Genomic DNA, 22,008 nt, shown 5'->3' with positions numbered 1-22,008 from the left:
GTTCCAAATATTCTTTGTCATGGTTCTATTTCTGAGTATTAACTGTAATTTTAACTTAAACCCTAGGTTTAATTATTGATGCATTTGGTGAGTTAAGAGATCAGCAAGAGCAAGTAAAGGAAGACATGGAGGTAAGAACACTGATTGCCAGACCATACCCTATTTTCAGGTTCTATGAATATCTGTTTTCTATCAGAATGTGACCTACCTAGTGGATATTTTTTTTTTTAAACTAAAAGGAAAATATAGTTCCATACATAGTCCAGTTACAGTGTCCTGGATGAGATTCTACTCTCAACATTTCAACTCATTAGGTAGAAATAATAGCTGAGATATTTTTCTTTTGACTTTTTTCATATCTATTAAAATGTAAGAACTTGCATAACTGTCTAGTGCCCAATAAAGTTCTTTTTAAACAGTTTTATGAAGAGAAATCTCTGCAAATGTCCAGATTCTGAATAGTGTTTACTGTTCTTTGCTGCCTCCTGTTGAAGAGATATGCTATACTTTGACAGGTACAAGCTTCTGCCTTGCATGGCATACAAACACAGGTTGTCTAAACTGATAGTCTACTTTATCTAAGCACTTTTTGGATTTTTTTACCAGTTTCTAGTATGAATTTTTTTTTTAATACCTCCAGGTAGTTTTTTGCTGTCAGTAATAACCTGGCAAAAATTCATACAATTGTATAATAGTATATGATTATTCAATACATATCTATGGCTATTTAAGTCTTTTGCATCTTCAGTCTAGATGTTTCTTACACAGGATGTTAACACTGCCATGTTACAGTTCATCTCAGATGTAATTTTTTTTGGTTAATCTGTGTCTGAAAGCATTCTATACTTGATGGTTTTCTGTTCTGTCACTTAAGTATGACTATAAGAAAAGTGTTTTGTAATCTGAACTTTAAGCATATTCAGCTTCAGCTGAAAAAGCACAGCACACACTGAGGTAAATAGTGCCACATGTTACAGAGAATGCTTTGACCATTCTTTCTCTTGACACCTGTTCACTTACAGCTGGCAAAGTTTTGGTTTGATTTTTTTGTTTCTTTGTTTAAAACCAGTGAGAAGCTATTCTATGGCAGTTAAACCTTTTAGTTGAACATTCAAGTGTTTTGACTGACATACCCAGTCCAAATCATGAAAGTAAAAGACTGTTTGTTCAGCACATATTGCACAGGATGCATCACCTTTTTTAAAGAAAATCGTTACGTTTTTACTGTTACTTTCATTGTTACATTTTTACAATTTTTACAACAGTTCCAATTGTTACTGTTAATTGTTACATTTTTACTGTTACTATAACCTGGCAAGGTTATACAGTGTTGAAGTGCTCTGTACTCTTTGTTTCAGACAAAGTGCTTCATCTGTGGAATAGGAAATGACTACTTTGATACAGTGCCACATGGCTTTGAAACACACACACTACAGGAGCACAACTTGGCCAATTATTTGTGAGTATAGTAAAAATTACATCCCTGCTAACTCAAGACCGTTGCAACCTCTGCAAGTACCTGATTAGCTCTCTTGCATACCTAACATAGCAGTCAGTACTGTTTGGCTTTGATGTGAATTCATGGTGTCTGAATATACAATTCTGTGGCAATGGGAGCAAGGAATGAACAAATCTAATTACCTTGTTTCTAACTTGATTATGACACACTAAGTTTGTGTGACCTGATAGGTGGAAACTGGGAACCGGGTATCTGGCTATGCAGGCATTGTAAAATTGGCTGCATTGTGTAAGGTACAGAGGAACAGTGTGACCTGGCCTGGAGACTGATGTGCAGAAGCAAAGCAGTAAGGCAAAAGACGGAAAACTTACATTGGACAAAATATCGTAAGTGGAGCACTGCAGCTGACTCTGAGAACCTAGGACAGAGGCAGCTAGGAGAACTGAAATGAGCAAAAAGAGAGAGGAGAGAATAGACCAAGGGTATCAGGTCCACTTTTGGAAAATACAAGCAAAGCATCAGTGATCACTAAACTTAGTCTTTTAAAATCTGGAAATAAAACCATTTACCAGGTCAACAATCACTTTATCATAGTGTTCCTCTCATGTCAAATATATGTTTGGGTGTTGGATTACATGATCTCTGGAGTTCGCTTCCAACTCCAATCATTCTGTGATTCTGTGATAAGAAAATCTAGTGCCAAAGTGTATTTATACTAGTGCTTTCAGTACAAGGCAATGAATGGTTTCAATGAATCACAGAATGGTAGGGGTTGGAAGGGACCTTTAGAGATCATCTAGTCCAAACTTCCTGCTAAAAGAGGTCCACTTAGATCAGGTCACACAGGAACGCATCCAAGTGGGTTTTGAAAACCTCTAGAGGAGACTCCAAAACTCTTTTGGGCAGCCTGTGTAGGAGATTTTTAACCCTTAAAGTAAAAAAGGTTTTCCTTACATTTCAGTGGAACTTCTTGTGTTCCAGTTTTTGTCCATTACCCCTTGTCCTGTCACTGGACACTACAGAAAAAAGTCCCATCCTCTTGAGATACACTTTTTAAATACTTGTGTTAATGAGATCACCCCTCAGTCGTCTCTTCTCTAGGCTGAACAGTCCCAGGTCCCATAGCCTTTCCTAATAGGAGAGATGCTCCAATCCTCTGATCATGTTGGTGACCCTGTGCTAGATTCTCCAGAAATTCCCTGTCCCTCTTCATCTGGGGAACCCAGAATTGGACACAGGACTCCAGCTGAGCCCTCACCAGGGCAGAGTAGAGGGGGAGGAGAACCTCCCTCTACCTGCTGACTACACTCAATATATTCCAGGATACCATTGACCTTCTTGGCCACGAGGGCACATTGCTGGGTTATGTTTAGTTTGTTATCAACCAGGATTCCCAGGTCCAGCACTGCAGAGCTTTTCTCCAGTGGGTCAAGCCCCAGTCTGTACTGGTGCATGGGGTTGTTCCTCCCCAGATACAGGACTCTGCACTTGTCCTTGTTGAACCTCATGAGGTTCCTCTCTGCCCAACTCTCAAGCCAGTCAAGATCCCACTGAGGGCAGCACAGCCTTCTGGTGAATCAGGGAATCTTGGTGTCATCAGGGGACTTTCTGAAGGTATACTGAGTCCTCAGGCACCTCACCTATCCTCCACAATTGTTCAAAAATGATAGAGAGTGACTTAGCAATAACATCAGCCAGCTCCCTCAGCATTTGTGGGTGCATCCTAACAAGACCCATGGATTTATGGGTGTTAAGCTTGCCCAACAAGTCTCTAACCCCATCCTCATCCACCAAAGGAAGGCCTTCCATTCTCCAGACTGTCTTAATATCCTCCAGGGACTGGGCTTCTCAAGGACTGGCCTTGTCTGTAAAGACTGAAGGCATTCAGTAGTTCCACCCTCTCTGCATCCTCCGTCACCAGGACACCCTCCTTGTTCAGCAGTGGGCTCACATTCTCCTTAATTTTCCTTTTGCTGCTGAGGTACATAAAGAAGCCCTTCTTGTTTTCTTTTACTTCCCTTATCAGCTTTAATTCCAAAAGCTTTAGCCTTCATGATTTCAACCCTACATGCTCTGACAGGATCCCTTTACTCTTCCCAAGCAGCCAGGCCCTTTTTCCACCTTCCATAGACTGACGACTTCTCCTTGAGTTGCTCCAGTAGCTCCTTGTTCCTTACCTACTTTTCCTGATTTTCTACTTGTGGGGACACACCAATCTTGGGCTTGGAGGAAGTGGTGCTTGAAGATCAACTAGCTTTCTTGGGCACTCCTACCATCTAAAATGCTAGCCTATGAGATTCCTCCAAGGAGGTTTTTGAAGAGGCCAAAGTCAGCTCACCTGAAGTCCAGGGTCACATCCCTGCTTGGAGTCCTGCTTCTTCCACACATGATCTTCTCATGATCACTGCAGCCTCCAACCTTCACATCCCCAACCAAACCTTCTTTATTTTATGACTTTGTGTCTATAAACTAGTGCTGCGTGTGCACAAAATAACAAGACTGTGAAGTCAAACATCCCTATAAAGGATTTTCTGCCTGAAAAACAGGTTGTGCAAGGAAAATACATTAAAAGCACCATCAACTGGGATTTTGTTCCTGCATACAAAACAAGTAACACATTATAGCATACTTAAGTGCATCATCTGAAGGAAATACTTTTTTATATTTTTGGGTGTGATCATATTTTATATTTTTACATAAATTTGAAGTAAATGCCTATTATGAGTGAAATTTGAAATCACCTACTGTCTGTCAGATAACTCACAATCTCAAGACTAATATATTTTTTATTACAGGTTCTTTTCTTCTCATGTTGATCTTGAGTTATGTACACTAGTAAAATATCACAACCTAAACTTCAATGAGTGAAATCTCTTAATCATCTTCACCATTTCTTATACATTGTGAGTGGAAGAAAAAGTTCCAGTGACTACTCTCTGTCTACTTCCAAGTTTGTGTTCATGAGCAAGAAAATGTCTATTATAATTCTGCAGATTCTTGCAGTTTAGCATACTATTCATTGAACAATGAGTGAATGTCAACAGTTTCAGGAATGTGTATTTAATATATCTGGGAATATCATTATAAATAGACCTCTGGAACTATATGAGTGTATTTCAGCATTATCACTGTACATGCTGAAAAATATTCATCTCTCTGTGGGTTGCCTAATTTTTCCAAATGGTGTATTTATAATAGCTGTTTCTTTGCTTGTAGGTTTTTTCTGATGTATCTTATTAACAAAGATGAAACAGAGCATACTGGACAGGTAGGCTGAACAACTCTAATTGAATAAGACTGATTCTAAAATAAAAATCATTCAGGCTTAGAAAAACTAAGAGTATTGTAATGAATAGCTCCCTATATGATATGTATGATATGTGTATATGGTGCTTCTCATTCTTCTAAACAATTCTTAAGACTTTGGTTGCTTAGTGTTAGACTGAGTATCAATTCTGTAATACTTTCTATTCCTATTTTGTTACCTTCCCGTTATTCTTAAATTGCTACTTCCACAAATTATAAATACAGACTGTAAACAAAACTAATGAGAAACAAGATATTTATGCATCCCATGGAGGTAGCACTCTTCATTTCTTCCAGTCAATCCTTTTTAACAGTCTTTGTCCTTCATTATTATCTATGTGTAGTTTTTTATGTCTGCATTCCTGGATAATTCCACATGAAAGAGCTTGTGCATATATTTAAAATGCAACCGAAGAGAATTTTTTACTTGAGATTTCTTCTTTTCTGTTTTTCTTTTAAACTTCTGATGCTTCCATCATCTTCTTTTAAGTATATGTAAAGTCAGTTAAAAAAAGGTAATAAATTTAAAGACTACTGGGTTTTTTTTTCCAGTGATACTTTTGGAGCTGACTAAGCACATGTTCCCATGTTGCAGATCAGAAAGCAAAAGGCCCAAAGAGCATCATATACATATCCCTACAGATTTGGGTCAGAGAGATGATTTACTATAAATCTATGTAGCTTACTCTTTCTGAACTCTGAAGTATGTTTTATGCAATTATAGTTATCTTTTTTGCATAGATCTTGTCAACTTTGTCCAGTATCAGATTTTGTCTGCTATTTTTAAATAGCTATTTACCATTTGAGACTTTATTTGAGACTTTTAAATTATGTTTTTTTCAAAGTCTTTTTTTATTTGCGTTTCTTTTTTGTCATGCACTGTGTCCTACTTAAGCCAGATTTCCAGTAACTATCCAGTTTCTATATTGTTAGCTGATCATTTGAAAATGGAGAATACTTCATACTACAGAACTTCTAGGAACACGGTTTAGTGGTGGACTTGGCAGTGTTAATGGTTGGATTTCATGATCTTAAAGGTCCTTTTGAACATGAATGAATCTATGATTCTCTAACATATCCTTTCTACAATGGAATTTATATAACAAAATGTACATTTAAGTGGTGTGATTAAGAGGCATATAAGGTGACATATCCTTTACTCTACAGCAGACTGCCTAGAGATAGAGACTTAGCTGAACAAATAAAGAGTAAAAACCAAACCACCACTAATGCAGAAAACATTGCTCTTCTAAGAAATACCTTTAAAGGCCATTTTGATTTATGTGTAGGCATGTTTTGAAATGACTATTCCAGAGATTCAATCAAATTTCTGTGACAGAAAATATTCTGCTTATCCTGGTATTTGTATCGTGACCAGCTTTAATTGAGATTTATAGTGCTCCTGAATGAACTACAGATAGGAACTGAAGTACCAAATCCTCTTCTACACATTTCTCTAGTACCTTTTGTCTAGGTGAGAAAAATCTAAAAGCATCTCTAAACAGATAGCATTAATGTGATTTTGTAGATTCGTAGGCAACAAGATAATATGCACAGAATCAAAAAGAGAAAAAAAGTCACGATTGTTGCTTTCTCATTGAATCAAATTACATTATTTACATCTTTTTTTTTTTCTTTCAGGAATCTTATGTATGGAAAATGTATCAAGAACGGTGCTGGGAGTTTTTTCCTGCTGGTGATTGCTTCCGAAAACAGTATGAAGACCAGCTCAACTAAGCAGAGATTAGGATTTTGAGACACAATATGTCTCAATATTCCCATCTCTTTTGGAAATGTCTAGCAGATTTCTTAAATCCCCAAAGCTCTGTGGTTTTTGGAACACCAAAGCTCTGTTTTTAATGATCCAACTACGCTTTTATTTTCTTGTGTATTTGCTTTGAGAACACTGGAGTAAAGAACAATGAAAAATAATAGCAACTCTGGAAAGCAAACTAACCACTTGCACACACAAAGATATCACTATACGTAACATGCACACATAAGAAGAGACTTGAGACATCTTATTTCTGAAACTGCCAGATGATGCCCTTGTCTATATCTTATGATCACACATGGGTGACATGGTAGCAACACTCATTCAATGTTTATTTAATCATCCTGGAAGGAACTATATGTAGTTCGCCAAGCACTGTAAAAGATTGTTGTGGACACTAAGTTGTGGGGAAATAGTGCCTTACTATATGTGGGTTGAGCTATGCAGAAGACGAGTGCATGATTACATCTTTTTTTTTTTTCTTTGTCTTACTTTTCTTCTAAGTTAGTATTTATTTTGTGGTTTTGATGGGTTTCAGAGGAAGGGATTTGATTGTGCACATCTTTTTGATAAGACTGGAGTGTCTCGGGACAAGATTACATTATTCTCATCAAGTTCATATCACATTTACCTTCCTCTTTAGCTTTTGCTCTTATTTTGGTAATGCTCTGATACAACACTGCAACTTCATGAAATCTTTGTATGAAAACAAGACAACTGCAAAAAAAACACTTTAACAAGAAATATTTCATTGCATGTTTATTATGCAAGTTTAAAACAATCAAAAAAACAACCTTCAGAAGCAAGTTGATGAACATGAAAAAACATTCACAATAATTATATCCATAGTAATGAAGTGTTGTGGGCTTTATTGTACATCTGTCATCAGCCAACAATGTATATGTTAAGAATTGGACAGTAGTTTTGATTTGTTTTCTTTTGATTTCTTTCATTTTTGCCATCTGTGATTAATAGTGAAGTTGAAGATTTTCTTGTTAAATTATTTTTTAAAAGCAAAGCTGAAGCAATATCCATTCAGGGACTTTATCAGTTGCATCACAAAACACCAATGATGTGTACATCACTGCATTTTGAGTCTTTTTCAATTGTAATGCCAGTCTTTACAAATAAAAAGAGAGATTCAGAATGGAAACAAGCTAGTTTTAGTAGCATTTGAGGTCTTTGTTATAGAGTCTTTTCATTAATTAATTACACTTGGTTCAGGACAGCATTAAGTGACTGTTTCCTTAATTAAAAGGTTTGGGTTTGGTTTTTTCTCCTGCAGTTATTGCTGTTATATTGCTCCACCTCACTTCTTTATCTGAGGCCACAATTTTGTCATAAAATAAATTATCTGTATCAATATTCATTTATAACCAAGAAAAATGTTAACTAACGAAATAACCCTTATCAAAAGCTGGGCTTTCAGTTCAGATTGTGAATATTGCTACTCTGAAATTGGCATTGTGATGAGGATTCTGGTAAATTTCTCTCAAATTCTACAATATTTGAAGCCAGAGGCTGGGAAAGCTGGTGATGGGGGGTGGGGGGACAGATACAGCAGCTACAATTTGTATTCAGGTTTTAAACTGCCCCCACCCGGTCTGGAACGTTCATTCCAGATTTCATCCCTTTGTTTGGTACAACTCCATAAAACACTTGTACTAAGCCTTTTCTGGGATTCACATGTAAGTTTTACAAGTTGGGGATTGCATTGACGTTCCTTTTTGGGTGTACGAGAAAACATAATGGCACAGGCACTATTTTGGTTTTGCACATTTTGTTGAGAAATGTGTAGGTAATTATTCTGACAAAATTCCTTTTTCTTGAAAACAAATTAAACTGGAGGAAAACAGATGAAGTGATTTGTTTGTTTAACCTCAATTTCCATGTCACAAAGCTTCTGGGGCATCCTTGCTGTTCAATCCGTTATGCTGTTTAACGAACATACAATGAATATATATATAGAAATATAAGCATGTCTTCACATGTATATAAATTTTTATAAACACTAGTGTCTTTCAGGATGTGGTGATGCAAAAAGTTTCTTTTAAACATTTGTAAAAGTCATTACAGCTTTCACAGAAACAAATTCCTACAGCTAAGAACTGGTTCATGAGAGTTTGCAAGGTTAGTGTTTGCTACTGAAAAAGGATGGAAACTGGCTTTGGCAAACCTTCAGAGCCTGGCTCATGCTGTCTTCTCTGCAACGGCTGTAGGCTTTCTTTGAGTCCCTGAGACTGGGCATTTCCTCTTTTGTTCAGTGCACAGAACTTGCCTTCGAGAGCCCTTTTCTTAACACTTAATACCTTTTGAAATAATTTTTTTTAAAAGCTACTACCTGACTTTGAAATTAAAAATAAGAGTACATGTCATAGGAGACTGCTTTATTTTTAAAGTATGCATTTCCTGTCATTCATACTGTTTATGATATTAATGTGCACTTTTAACAGGATAATATTATTCAAGTAGGCCATATACTAACATGATACAAACTGCAGTGTCCATGTTAAATGTCCGCACTGATATTGAACTCATTTTAGACCTAGACAAAATTGAAACAACTTCTTAGATTTTACTAAGAATTATTGAACTTACTGTGACAAATACAACTTCTTCAAACTTTTCTGTTGTAGAAGAGGCGGTAAAATATGTGGTCATATGAATGCAGGCAACCAATACAGGCAATTCACTGCTTGAATAGGTGATCAAAGAAATTAGCATTGACATATGTATCCTATATACTTGTGCAGCATACAAGAGCAGGTAGCAATAGCTCACTTGAAAACTGCAGTTTTAAATTCAAGAAATTTAATTATATTGGTTGTGCATGTGATATCTAAGATGTTATACTTACATAATTGTATATGCTCTATTTTTTTTACTCTTAGCTCAATTTCCTTATTGTGTCAGTAAAACTAGGAGGAGCTCATCCTTTATTGAAGTTAGGAGAGAGAATTGTTGCTGTCTGCTTCAATGTCAGAACTTTGAGCTCTAAAACTGGTGATCCTCGTGCATGTGTTGGTTTGAGCAAGGAAACAAAAGAATGAATGGGAATGGAAAAGCAAAGTAAATGGAAGAGTAGTTGAGATATGATTCATTTGTAGGTGTCACCATTTAAAATATAGTTCTACTTAGAACTGAGTTACCTGACATTTGTTACATCTTCCAATACTTCTTTCTTATGTCTTTCCTTTTACCAAAAGTTTTGAAACTTGTCTTTATTTTTCAATGAGACAATCACAGAAAACAGAAGACAAGAAAAGGACGTTGTAATATCCTTGGCCTATGCATTACTGCAGGACTAACCCCTTCATATTGACCTATATAAGTGTTATTTAAGTTCTTGTGCTTTCCTATTGTTTCAGAACTCTTTCTAGTGAGTAATAGCATTTCACTTATAGATTGCATTCATGTTTATGTAACTCCTTTGATAACATTCCTACCATCTTAAGAAGCACACAAAAGATTGCCCTTTACTTAGGCAATCACTTGTAAAGTATTCATAGGATGTATTTCTTTTCCATCTTTTTAATTTGCTAGAGTGTATATAAATTTTTCTGTTCATTAGCCAAAACAAATATCCTGTCAAAGGATAAAACTTATGTCAGAGAGCCTGGAGAGTACGTTCTCTGATTAATATTTGTGATCATCTATGTAGCTTCTTCAGTCTGTCTTCTTAAGCCATAGGCACTTTTACTTGTATATTTATTTGCTTCTTTTTCAATTTTCCTTAGCTTTTCTAAAGCCATGTTAAACCATAAGAGGCTTGATTGTAAATAGAATTTCAAATTATTTCAAATTCTTATTACAGTTAACTTCTTATTCAAGATTTGTGAGGTATTTAAGCATAAATATCTGTTTATAGGTGAGCTTTTTTTTTCACCTGCCTCATTTTCTTTTTTGGGGGATGGATGTTTCTTTTAATGTATTTTCATTACTAGAATTTCCTCTGTCATCTGCCTGGTTTTAACTGTACCTATACTGTTTCTTCTATCTACTTTTCTTCACAATTATCTTTTTGTTTGTTTGAATATTTGTTTAGGCAAATGGATGTGTCTCTCCTTATTGGTAAAGAAGACCCTTCTCAGCAGTTGCTGAAGATCTCTGGCAACCAAACTGCATCGTTGAAGAGTTCAAGAGTTGCATTGATTTTTGGTATATAAAAACAGCTTGCTTTTGTACTAAAATAGCCACGATCTGACTTGCAGTTACAAAGGTTTGACCTATACATTTTTGTGCTGAATGGAAAAATCTGAGCCCCTCAAAACAGTTCTGAAATTTCTGAAACATGAGGGAGGAAAGCTCAAAAATCCACAATTATGATGAACTGAAGGTCTTTTCTGTCAATTCATTGTGTAATTCCAAGTTCACATGCAAGATGTACTTGCTATGTTGCATAATAGAAATTGTAGTTATACAGACGAAACACCTCTCACTTAGACGTATGTTAAATAAAGACATTTGGAACACTGAAAAGTGTTGCTAGGTCATGAAATCTGAGATTTGAAATTAATCAAAAGGTTTTGATTGATTGTTCTTTATGTAGTGCTGGTAGGGTTGGAGTTGAGTGTGAGTTGAATGCATTGAAAAAATAGAACCACCCAGAGAAAATTAGAGTATGGAAAGTCTTAAAGTAAAAATTACTAGGTTAAAAAAAAATCGTGAGAAACAATATGAAAGAAAAGTATTCCTTTCATCTGTTGAGAAGTGGGATTTCACCATAAAACCTTCAATGAGCTCTGCTTCTGTACTAACTGTTGTGATAGAACTTCTAGATTTCCTGTTAAACTCTTAGAACTGTATGTATTTTTCTGTATTTATAGATGGTGTCTATAAAATACACAGATAATAAGCTTTTCTAAAAAATACCATTATAAATGAAAAGGATTGATAAACAGAATTTTTATAAAGTAGAGTGATTTTTTTAATTTTAGGTAGATATAGGTTATTTTTTTAAATTTTCATAATTTATTTTTTGAAATTATTTGTGCTACATGTGGGCTTCAGGATCCAAACCAAGAATCTAGGTCTCTATGCTCTTTAAAGAACTGAAAGCCTCAGCAAAGGACAAGAGACAATACATAGATTCAGTTTACAGTAGGATAATATCTGGAACAGAATAGATAATGGTGAAGAATTCATCAGCTGCCTACTAACTAGGTCGTTGGCAACCAACAGCACTGAGAAGAAAAAAAATTGTAGAAGTCAGGTGGCCATTTGCATAGCAAGTGTTTTTGAAGTAAAGCCTTTTTTCCTGTTTTTGTCTTTTCCTCCAGTAAATTACGGCTGCATGAAAATCCCTCAAGAACCATTTCATTACAAATGTTGTTGTTATTTTTTTAATCAATATTCACTTGGTGTACAAGATTTGGAAAATATGCTTGCTTTTAATCTTTGCAAACATCAGCACTTCTGTAGGTGATCGCCTCAGCTGTCCAATGGCCTCCCTGGACTGTGGACCCCAGGTTGGTGCAGTTGGCCTCCCTGATGCCCACCCTGTACCATAACCCTGGGATGATTGGCTCAGCTCACCCAACGGACGCCCCAAGCAAGTGCCTTGGGTAGTAGAATCAGCCTGCCCAATTGGCTGTCCCAGACCATGACCCCGGAGTGGTCGACTCAGCTTGCCTGATGGCTGACCATGACCACAGACAGGATGGTCAGCTTGGATTGCCCAATGGCTGCCCTGAATCATGACCCCAGGGTTGTCAGCTTGGCTCACTTGATGGCTGCTCAGGACCGTGACTCTGGGGTGCTGCGACTGGCTCACCCAATAGCTGCCCCAGACCGTGACCCCAAGTGACTGGCTCAGCTCACTTGACAACCAGCCCAGACCTCGTGCTCTGACCTGAGGTGGCCAGCTCATCTCATCCAACCTGCCCTGGAACATGACCCAGGGCATTGTGATCAGCTTACCTGATGGCTGCCCCACACCACAACCCCGGGGTTTTTAACTCTGGGGGTCCATCACCCCTTGGGCCCAGCCACGCTTTGGATGTTTAATTCCGGGGGCCCATCAGCTTTGAAGCCCCTCAGCCTACCACTGTTTGGGCCCATCAACCTTGAGGTACTTCACCTTGGCTTCCCATCACCTTTGAGGTGGTTAACCCAGAGAGCCCACGAGTCCTTGAGACAATCACCTTTTAGGTTGTTAACCCTGGGAGCCCACATCCCTGGAGTCCATCACCCTGTGGTTCACCTCAGGGGATATCACTGCTGGGGTCATTAATCCTGGGGACCCAACACCATTTTGGCCTATCATCTTTGGGGTAGTTAACAGGTGGACCTGTCACCACAGTGATTCATCACCTGGCTGATTAACACTGAGGGCATCTCATCCCCCTGCAGCATCAGTGGCCCACCACCCTTTGGGTTATTTCTTTTATATATAGAGAAAATAGATATATACTGGAGGCCCATCACCCTTGGTGCAATTAAAGTTGAGGCCTTCCACCCTATGGGCACATCATCCTAGGGGTCCATCAGCATGGAGCCCATGACTCTTGGTATGAGCCCTGAGGCCCATTGGCCTTAGTGGATTTTATCTTTTGGGCCCATTAGTTCTCAGTCCTGCCATCCTTGGAGTGACTGACCTTGGGCCCATCAGCCTTGGCATGTTTTACTCTCTGGTCCCACCCCACCCAGGGCCCATAACCTTTGGCACTGTTAACCCTGAGGGCGGCATCACTTTGGCTTGAAAGGCCCTCGGGGTTGTGGTGCCAATTAAGGTCCCCATAAGTAGCAGCATGATGGCAGTCCCCATCCTGAGTGGCACTCAGGAGTGTCCTATGCTCCTTCCTCCACTTAGCACTGCTGAACCCAGTCTCTGAGCAGATGAATGAGTCCAGTGAAGAGTCCCTGAGATGTTTCATGGCCCTTGGAGGGACTGTGTGAGCCTGTACTGCTCAGCTGGAGAAGATGTGGCCATAAGAGTCCCATCCTGGTGAGATCACAGCAGTGGCAGTGACAGGACAAGAGGTACAAACCAAGACACAGAAATGTAGGAGACTTTTTACTATGGAGTGACTGAGATTCTTCAGGGAGGTTCTGAGGCATCAAAGGCCACCAGGATGTGGTTGGGGCTATAGTGGTGTCCCTGGGGCTTCCCAGAGCCCCTGAGAGGGGGCAGAGCCCCCCTTGAAGGGCCCTGCTTCCCCCCAGGGTCTCCCAGAAGCCCTCACAAGCAAGCCAGAACCCTATGAAGTTCCCTGCAGCCCCCTCAGGGATCCTCCTGAGCTGCTGCAAGACCCCATGAAGGTCCCAGGGATCCTCCCAAGTCCTTATAGGACCCCCTGAAGGCCCCTGGTGACCCCAAGGACCATCCTGAGCCCCCCAGCACCCCATGAAGGCCCCCTACTGACCCCCAAAGACCATCCCACGCCCTACCAGGACCTCATGAAGGACCCTGCTGCAGCACCCAGGGAGCCCTAGGGGCTGTTCCACAGGCACACAGCAGTGGCGGGGGGTACAAAGTCTCAGGGACCACCCCAGGCCAACGCATAGAGGCGATGGGCAGCATCGCGCAGCCGCCCACGGTACTCAAGGCAGCGGTGCAGCCCCGGGGGGACAGGCTCCAGCCCTCCCTGCAGCCCCCAGCACCCCGCAGCGATGGTCCCCGTCGAGTCGTTGTCCCCTCCATGAAGTACCCCCCTGGCACACAGCTCACTCCAGCATCCACCAGCTGCCAGAAGGGCCTCCAGGGCCACCATGGGCGCGTCATGGCCACTGCGGCCCGGCCACCCCTGCAGGGCCCAGCACAAGTAGGCCGCATCTCGCTCAGCTGGGGATGAGAGGACCGGAACCTGCGGTGGGCCACAACCCTCCAGGAGCCCCCGGGATTCCAGGTACCTGTAGGGACATGGAGACACTGGGGTCACTGGGAACGGTGGAGTCACCAAGGACTCGGGGACACTGGGGTCACCAGGAATACTGGGACCAGGGGGGTGTGGGGATATTGGGACCAGCAGGGAAAAATGGTGTCAGTGAGAACACTGGGGTCACTGGGAACACGGAAGTCATGGGGGACACTGGTGTCACTAGGGATGCCACAGTCATTGAGGAGATGGGGACACTGGGGTCACTGGGAATATTTGGATCAGCAGGGACATGGGGATCACTTCGAACACTAGGCTCATTGAGGACACAGAGTCATTGAGAATATAGGAGTCAGTAGGGACGTGGGGATATTGGGGTCAGCAGCAACATGCGGGTCACTGGGAACACTGGAGTCATAGAGGACACAGGGACACCTGGAGAGACAGGAAATACTGGGGTCACTGGGACACCAGTGATAGTGGGACAGAGGATACTGGAGACATTCAGACACTTAGGCAGAATAGTGACACCAGTGAGATGTGCTACCAGGACTGGGAGAGAGTCTTGAAGACACCAGCAATCCCCTGAACTCCTCCCAGTGTTGTCACCTCCCCCTCCCCACAGTACTTTCAGTGACCCCACAGAGCCTTCTTAGTGCCTCCTCACCGGTGCCAGGCATCCCTGAAGAAGGGCCAGGCTGCAGCGTTGTCCCCCACAGCCACTCCTGTGCCCTCCACGTAGTCCCATGCAAGGGGCAGCACCCGCAGCAGCTCAGCTCCCCAACGCTCTGGGGGCTCCCCCCGTGCTCCCAGAGCTCCAAAGAGGGCCACAGTCAGTGCCCCAAGGTACCCTGCAGGGATGGAGATGTGTCAGGGAAGCTCCTGTGTCCCTTCCTCCCCACTCCACCCCTCCTGCCTTGCACCCACCGGTGGGGTGGTGGTGGGTCATGCGTCCGCTCTCAATGCTCACCCGGATCAGGGTTGGCAGCTCCCAGGTGTGAGGATACCTGTGTTGATATCAGCTGTGTCCCCATTCCATGCCCTCACACCCCACACCCCTCTCAGCCCATCCTCATCATTTCATATCCTCCTTTCCTCCAGCTTTGACACTCTCATGTCCCTCAAGCTCTGACACCCGTGTCCCTATCCCTATGTCCTCCCATCCCCCCCTTGGCCTTGTCTCACCATGTCCCCAACCCCAACAGGTCTCAGCTTCATGTTCCCATCCCCTCACTCCCTGTCTCCTTTAGCTCTAATAACCCATGTCTGCAGCCTCACCACCCTTGTGTCTCCCATTCCCAACACCCCATCTCCCTATCCCTGACACTCCTGCGTCTTCATCTCTGACATCCCCAAATCCTTGTCTATAACATCCCCAAATCCCTGTGTATAACATCCCCAAGGCCCTATACCTCATACTCCCAGGTCTCTATCCCCTCTATCTCCAACAGCTCCATGTTACCATCTCCCTGTCTCTGTCCCCAACATGCCCATGTCCCCATGCCTGAAACTCCCATGTCCTCATCCCCAACACCTTCGTGTCCCTGTCTCCTCCACCCCCAACACTCCCATGTCCCCATCCCTGACATGTCTGTCCCCACCATCTCCAACACCCCCCTGCCCCTCAATATCGTCATCTCCCCATCGATCCAGCTCTGACCCCTCCATGTACCCATCTTCATCCAGTGTCTGTCCCCTCATCTCCCATCCCTCTATTCTCTCGCATCCCCACATGCCCCATGTCCCTTGTGCCCCTACCTGAGGCCAATGGCCAGACTGCGCATGGCAGCCCCACAGCCTGTGCCACTGGGGTTGAAGGGGATGCGGTAGCCCTCAGGCTCCCCAGGACGCAGCTGTGAGGTGCCTGAGGAGGAGGGGGCATTGGGGATGTGAGATCCCCTCGGCCCCCCCTGACTGCCCCTGGCCCCTTGACACCCACTCACCCAGGATGCTGGTGGGCCCTGGCTTGCGGCCTTCCATGTCACCCATGGCAGACACATAGCGACGAGCCAGTTCCTGTAAGAGAGCCTCCCCTTCCAGGCCTGGGGTGGGGCTAGTGAGGACTCCCCAGGCCATCCATACCAGGAGAGAGACCCCATGCATGCCCCCCACAAAACCAAAGGGGAAAAGGAAGACCCTCCATTGCACCCCCTGAAATGGTGGGGAAAGAGGACATAGATAACCCAAAAGTGATGAGGAAGTAAGATATCCTTATAGAACCCCAAAAGTGGAGGGAAAAGGGGACACACACCCCCAAGGAACCCCAAAAGTAGAGAGAAAGGGTGATACCCCCTCATGCATATACCATCCCCCTAGCAGGACAGGAAAGTGGGAATATGCATATACACACCAAGACTCATGAGAAATGGGGAACCTGCCTGAGCACCCGGAACTCCCCAACAGATGGATAGATGGATAGATCTCCCCAGGACTCTACCATATAGCCCAGGTGTTCAAGGGTAATCCCCAGTCCTTCTCCAGGACACTTCCATATAGCCCAGATGCCTCTGGGTAACCTTCCCTGAGACTCCCCTACACAGCCCAGGGGTACAATGAGAATGCCCAAACCTCCCCTTGAACTACCCCATATAGCCCAAGGTTACAATGGGGACCCCCAAACCTCCCCTGAGACTTCCCCTACATAATCCAGGGGGAAGGGTAATAACAGGGACCCCCAACACACCCCCTAGATGCTCACCATGCAGCCCAGGGACCCCCACGTTCCCTCCAGGCCCCAGCCTCAGCCCCCTGTGCCTGGCAGGGGTGTAACTGAGTCCGCCAAAGCACCCACCTGTGCAAAGACCCTCTGCTGTTGCGAGGTGGAGGACGGTGTCGTCGCTGACAGGCCACTCAGGAGGTTGGAGGGTGATGGCTTCCAACCCCCCAAGCTGAGCCAGCTCGGCGTGGATCTGGGCTCCTGAGGTGCAGTACTCCCAGAGGCCCCCTCGGTAGCCCAACGCATCCCCCACTCCACTCAGCACCATGGCCGCCTCATAGGCCTCCACTGTGGGCACCCTACACGGAGGGAGGGCTTCAGGGGGGTGGCAGCGGTGGGGGCAGCACCCCAGACCCCCAGGTACTCACTTCTCCTCCATGACAGCGGCAGTTGGGGTTGCCTGTCAGGCCCAGGGCACTGGGCCAGCGCTGGCCAGGGGCCAGCGCTGGCCAAGGGGCCTTTAAGGGGGACAGGGATACCCGCAGATAATGGACAGCGAGCCATCTCCATGGTGGTGGGTGTGAGTGCGGAGGCACCCTGGTGCCTCTGTCCCTGGGGACAGGTAACCCCAAAGGGCACTGAGAGGGGACTGGAGGGCAGGGAGGAGCTCCTCAATGAGACTAAAGACCCCCAAATGGAGCCAAGGGGTCACAGAGGCACGTGGGAGGCACCCAAAAGGGACAGAGGGGCAACAATTAGGGGACACTCAGAGGAGAGAGAGGCCTCGGAAGGATTTGGGGCACACAGGGGTGGGTTTTACCCATTTCTTTCAATGGGATGGGGAAAAAATGTGGTCCCCAAAACATGTTTTGGGGCAAGACTTCCCAAAATATGGACATCCCACCAGTGCTGTGTAGCCCTGCTGACAGATGGGCTCAGCTCCCACCTAAAACCTCTGGATTCCACCAGTCAAAACTAGTATCAGGGATGTTTGGTGGTGGGCAGCACACAGTTAAAAGATCGTCCTTAAATTTCAGAGCCTTAATTAGAAAGTGTCCTGATTTGACATACACACCCCCCCTCCTTCAGCAACTAAGCACCCAATCCCTCTCTGGAAAGAAAACAAAACTCATGGGCTGAGACAAGGACAGTGCAGTAACTAAAATGAAATAAAAACATAACAACAATAATAACTAAAAAATATGAAAAGGATAATAATGACTATATGAAGTAATGAATAATAATAATGAAATCATGAAAAGGATAACACAAAGAGAGAGAAACAAAACGAGCAGTGCCGCTCAGTGCAATTGCCCCACACCAGCAGCAATTCCCCCTCCCCAACAACTCCTCCACAATTCATACACTGAACAAAACATCTTGTGGTAAGAATATGAATAGCCCTGTGTCTAGTTGGGCTCAGTTGTCCTGGCCACACTCTCCCCACAGCTCCCTGTGCCCCTCCTCGCTGGCAGGGACAGTTAAACTGAAGTCCTTCAGTCCTTCCCTTGGCAACAGCTGAACAACTGTGTTCTCACCATTCCACTCACAACAAACCTGTGGCAGTGCCTTGCCAAAACCAGGGCACAGAGTCACAAGATCACAGAAGGCTTGAGGAAAACACCTTGAAGCTCATCAAGTCCATCTTGTTTTCCCTCCAGGGATGGTGACTCCACCATCTCCCTGAGCAGCCTGTACATGTCCAGAGGATGGGGCAAGTCATTTTCCTGTGGTGGCCAGTGAGAGCACAAGGGATAACCGGCACAAGCTGGAACACAGGAAATTCCACTGGAACACAAGGAGAAGCTTTTTTGCAGTTCAAGTGAGGGAGCCCTGGCACAGGCTGCCCAGGGAGGATGTGGAGTCTTGTAGTGGATTTGTGTGGGCAGGTTTTGGTAGCAGAGGGTACAGGGGTGGCTTCTTTAAACAGTTGCCAGAAGCTTCCCCTGTAGCTGATAGGACCAGTGCCAGACAATTCCAAGATGGACCCATCGCTGACCAAGGCCTGGCCAATTAGTGATGGAGGTAAAGCCCTGTCATTAATGTACTTGACAAGAAGAAGAAATTGCTGCACAGTTGCTAAACAGCAGCAGCAACAGGGAGTGAGAATGTGAGAACATCTGCAGACACCAAAGCCAGTGGAGAAGGAGCGGGGAGGAGGTGTCCAGGTACTGGAAGAAAAATTCCCCTATGACCTGTGGTACAGCACATGGTGAGACAGGTCCACAGGTGAGCAGAGATCCATCCGTAGCCCACTGAGTGCCCCATGCCAGAGCAGGTGGATGCTTAAGGGAGACTGTGACACCATGAGAAGCCCACACTGGAGCAAGTTCCTGGCAGGACCTGGGAAACTGTAGAGGATCCCATGCTGGACCAGGTTTGCTGTCAGGACTGGTGATCCTGTAGAGGACCCAAGCTGAGCTGTTGTACATCCTCCCTGACTGGAGAATCTGAGTGTGTCTATGTTACTCAGGGTGTCTGGTGGAATTGCCACACAACCTGCAATCCACTCAGCACCTAAACACTTTACCTCTCTGCTTGGTGCCTGACTTTTTTTCAGATGGGATCTCAATTTCTGCTTTATACAGTGCCCCCACTCTCACTCGTTCAGGCAAATTCCTCACCTGCAATGGCATCTGTGGTTGCACTGAATCTGCAAAATAGTGTCCATATCCACAGGAGTGTTGGCAACAACATCTCTCTACAACTGAGTGTTCCTTCTCCTGTCTGTGCACCTGTGATGCCACCTGAAAGGGTACGTGCAATGAGACCTGTGCTGGGGGCTCCATCTATGACATTACGAGGAAGGAACTGTGCGACATTATCTGCAACACTCCCTCACCTTCAGAGGTATCGGCCATCGCACCCGTACCCAGAAGCGAATCAGCGGTGGCAGCCATGTCACCTTTAGAGCTTCTGGAATGATCCCTACAGTGGTACCAGCACCTGCAGCAGTGTCACCTGCACTTTCAATGGTAGCCAAGCACATCCTGAAACCTCAACAGCACCTGTGCAGTGTCTGTGACAGCACTTGCACCTATGTCTGCACAGTGGCATGGGCAGCTGCCCCTGCAAAGGTGTCTCTGTCTCCAGTGGCACCTACCGTCTGAAACATCGCCTGCACTGCCAATGGTCCCCAGTGGGACCATCAGTGTTCCCAAGGTCCCCAGAGGAACCAACATCCCCAAAATCCTCTGAGCCACCAGTGTCCCCAAGGGCCCCAGACAGCAGCACGTAGATCACCTGCCCAAGGATCTTCAGCATCACCAGAGTCCCGTGCCACTTCTGTCTCCATGGTCCCCAGTGTCCCCCATGTCCTCACTGCCTCCAGTGTTCCCAGGAGGCCCATCCCTGCATGACCTGGAGGCCAAGCTCTCCTGCTACAATGGCTCCTTGCTCCATCGCCTGGAGAGCCACCTTTGGGCAAAGAACTCTACAGAGCAATGAAATGATGCCAGTGGTGTCCCACTTACCTCCTATGCCACAGCCTGGCCCTGTTGTGCCACCTGTGTCAGGTTCCTCATCTCAAGCCCCAGCTGGGAGGGCCCCTGGGGTTCAGGCTTGGCCTCCTCTGCACTGTCCCTGTTCTGCAGCTCAACCTCTATGGGATGTGAGTGCAGAAATGGATTGGTCTCATCTCTACCAATGCCATCACAGGCAAGAGGCTCTGGGTCCTGCCTATGTCTTCCACAGAAGCTCAGTTTGGAGCAAGTCAAGAGCCTTGGCAGGTCCCTTGACCTTGAGGAATATGTGAGGAGCACTCTGCCTTTGATTTGGGGGTGGAGGTGGGTGTGTGGAAGGTGAGAGGGATGGAGGTTTATATGGAGGGGTGGGGCATGGGCTGTGAGTGGGTGGTTGATTGGATGGTGGTAGGTGGATGGATGGATGGATGATATACGATGAATGGATGACGGATGGATGAATGGTTGGCACTGGATAGATGGATTCATGCATGACTGGTGTTCCTCAGGGGTTGGTACTGGGCCTGGCACTGTTTAACATCTTTCTGGACAGCATGGGCTGTCATGTAGGGCACTGTCAGTGAGTTGACAAATGACATCAACCTGAGTGGTGTAGTTGGCACACTGGAAGGAAAGGATAGCATCCAGAGGGCCCCAGACAAACTTCAGAGGGGGGGGCCTATGCAAACGTGATGAAGTACAAAAATGCCAGGAGCAAAGTCCTGCACATGGGTTGGGGGAACCCCAAGCACAAATACAACTGGGTGATGGATGGGTGGATTGAGGGCAGCCTCTTCTGTAGGGAAGGCTTGGGGGTTTTCATTGATGTGAAGCTCAACATGACCTGGCAATGTGCATGGGCAGCCCAGAAAGCCAACCACATCCTGGACTGCATCACCAGCAGCATGGACGGCAGGTCAAGGGAGGGGATTGTCCCACTCTGCTCCTCTCTGGTGGGATCCCCCTGCAGTGCTGCCTCCAGCTCTGGGCACTAACATGAGAAGAAAATGGAGCTCTTTGAGTGAGCCCAGAGAAGGCCTGAGACACATAATCCATGAGCTGGACACTCTCTGGTGTGGAGACAGCTTAAAAGTATTGGGGGTGTTCAATATGGACAAGTCTGGAGGGAGACATAGCAGCCTCCAGTCCCTAACTTGTAGAAGGACCTGGAGTGACAGGACATGGTGTGATGCTCCAAATTGACAGAGGGAGATTGAGATGAGGCTGGTGGGGGGTATAAAGGGGGATATGTAAAGAGAGCATATAGGGGTTGTGGGGGACCTATAGGGGTTGAGGGGGACTTATGGGGAACCATAGGGGTCTAAGGGGATCGGGGAGGGTGGTCTATGGGGGTCTAAGAGGGTCTGGGGATGAGAATCCATAGCGGCCTATGGGGGTCTGTGGGGATCTATGGGGGTGTACAGGGGTTTGTGGGGTCTCTGGGGGTCGGGGTGTATATGGGAGTCTATAGGGATCTGTGAGGGTCTAAAAGCTTCTGTAGGGGTCTGTGGGTGTATATGGCAGTCTATAGGGAT

General features: G+C 44.8%; 2 protein-coding genes across 2 annotated transcripts in view; one reads left to right on the top strand and one right to left on the bottom strand.

Annotated features, from left to right (window-relative positions):
* Positions 1-7,695, top strand: part of RYR2 (ryanodine receptor 2) — a 430,121-nt gene extending 422,426 nt beyond the window's left edge. The window contains exons 101-104 of the mRNA XM_061991036.1: positions 67-131; positions 1,359-1,459; positions 4,676-4,727; positions 6,407-7,695. Coding sequence (XP_061847020.1) covers positions 67-131; positions 1,359-1,459; positions 4,676-4,727; positions 6,407-6,502 — 314 coding nt within the window. The 3' untranslated portion in view covers positions 6,503-7,695. The remainder of the gene's footprint in view (positions 1-66; positions 132-1,358; positions 1,460-4,675; positions 4,728-6,406) is intronic.
* Positions 7,696-14,017: 6,322 nt separating this feature from the next.
* On the bottom strand, positions 14,018-17,471 carry LOC104560117 (ADP-ribosylhydrolase ARH1). Its single transcript, XM_010205341.2, has 7 exons — positions 17,441-17,471; positions 17,148-17,371; positions 16,300-16,398; positions 16,115-16,220; positions 15,284-15,363; positions 15,024-15,207; positions 14,018-14,390 (listed from the first exon to the last, which is right to left on the bottom strand). Exons 1-7 carry the CDS (start codon positions 17,449-17,451, stop codon positions 14,018-14,020), a joined length of 1,077 nt encoding a protein of 358 aa, XP_010203643.2. The 5' UTR covers positions 17,452-17,471.
* Between the last annotated feature and the right edge of the window lie 4,537 nt (positions 17,472-22,008).

The sequence above is a fragment of the Colius striatus genome, chromosome 2, assembly GCF_028858725.1.
Source record: "Colius striatus isolate bColStr4 chromosome 2, bColStr4.1.hap1, whole genome shotgun sequence".
Taxonomy (NCBI): domain Eukaryota; kingdom Metazoa; phylum Chordata; class Aves; order Coliiformes; family Coliidae; genus Colius; species Colius striatus.
The sequence above is the reverse complement of the archived record's forward strand: the minus strand, read 5'-3'. Positions and strand labels throughout refer to the sequence as shown.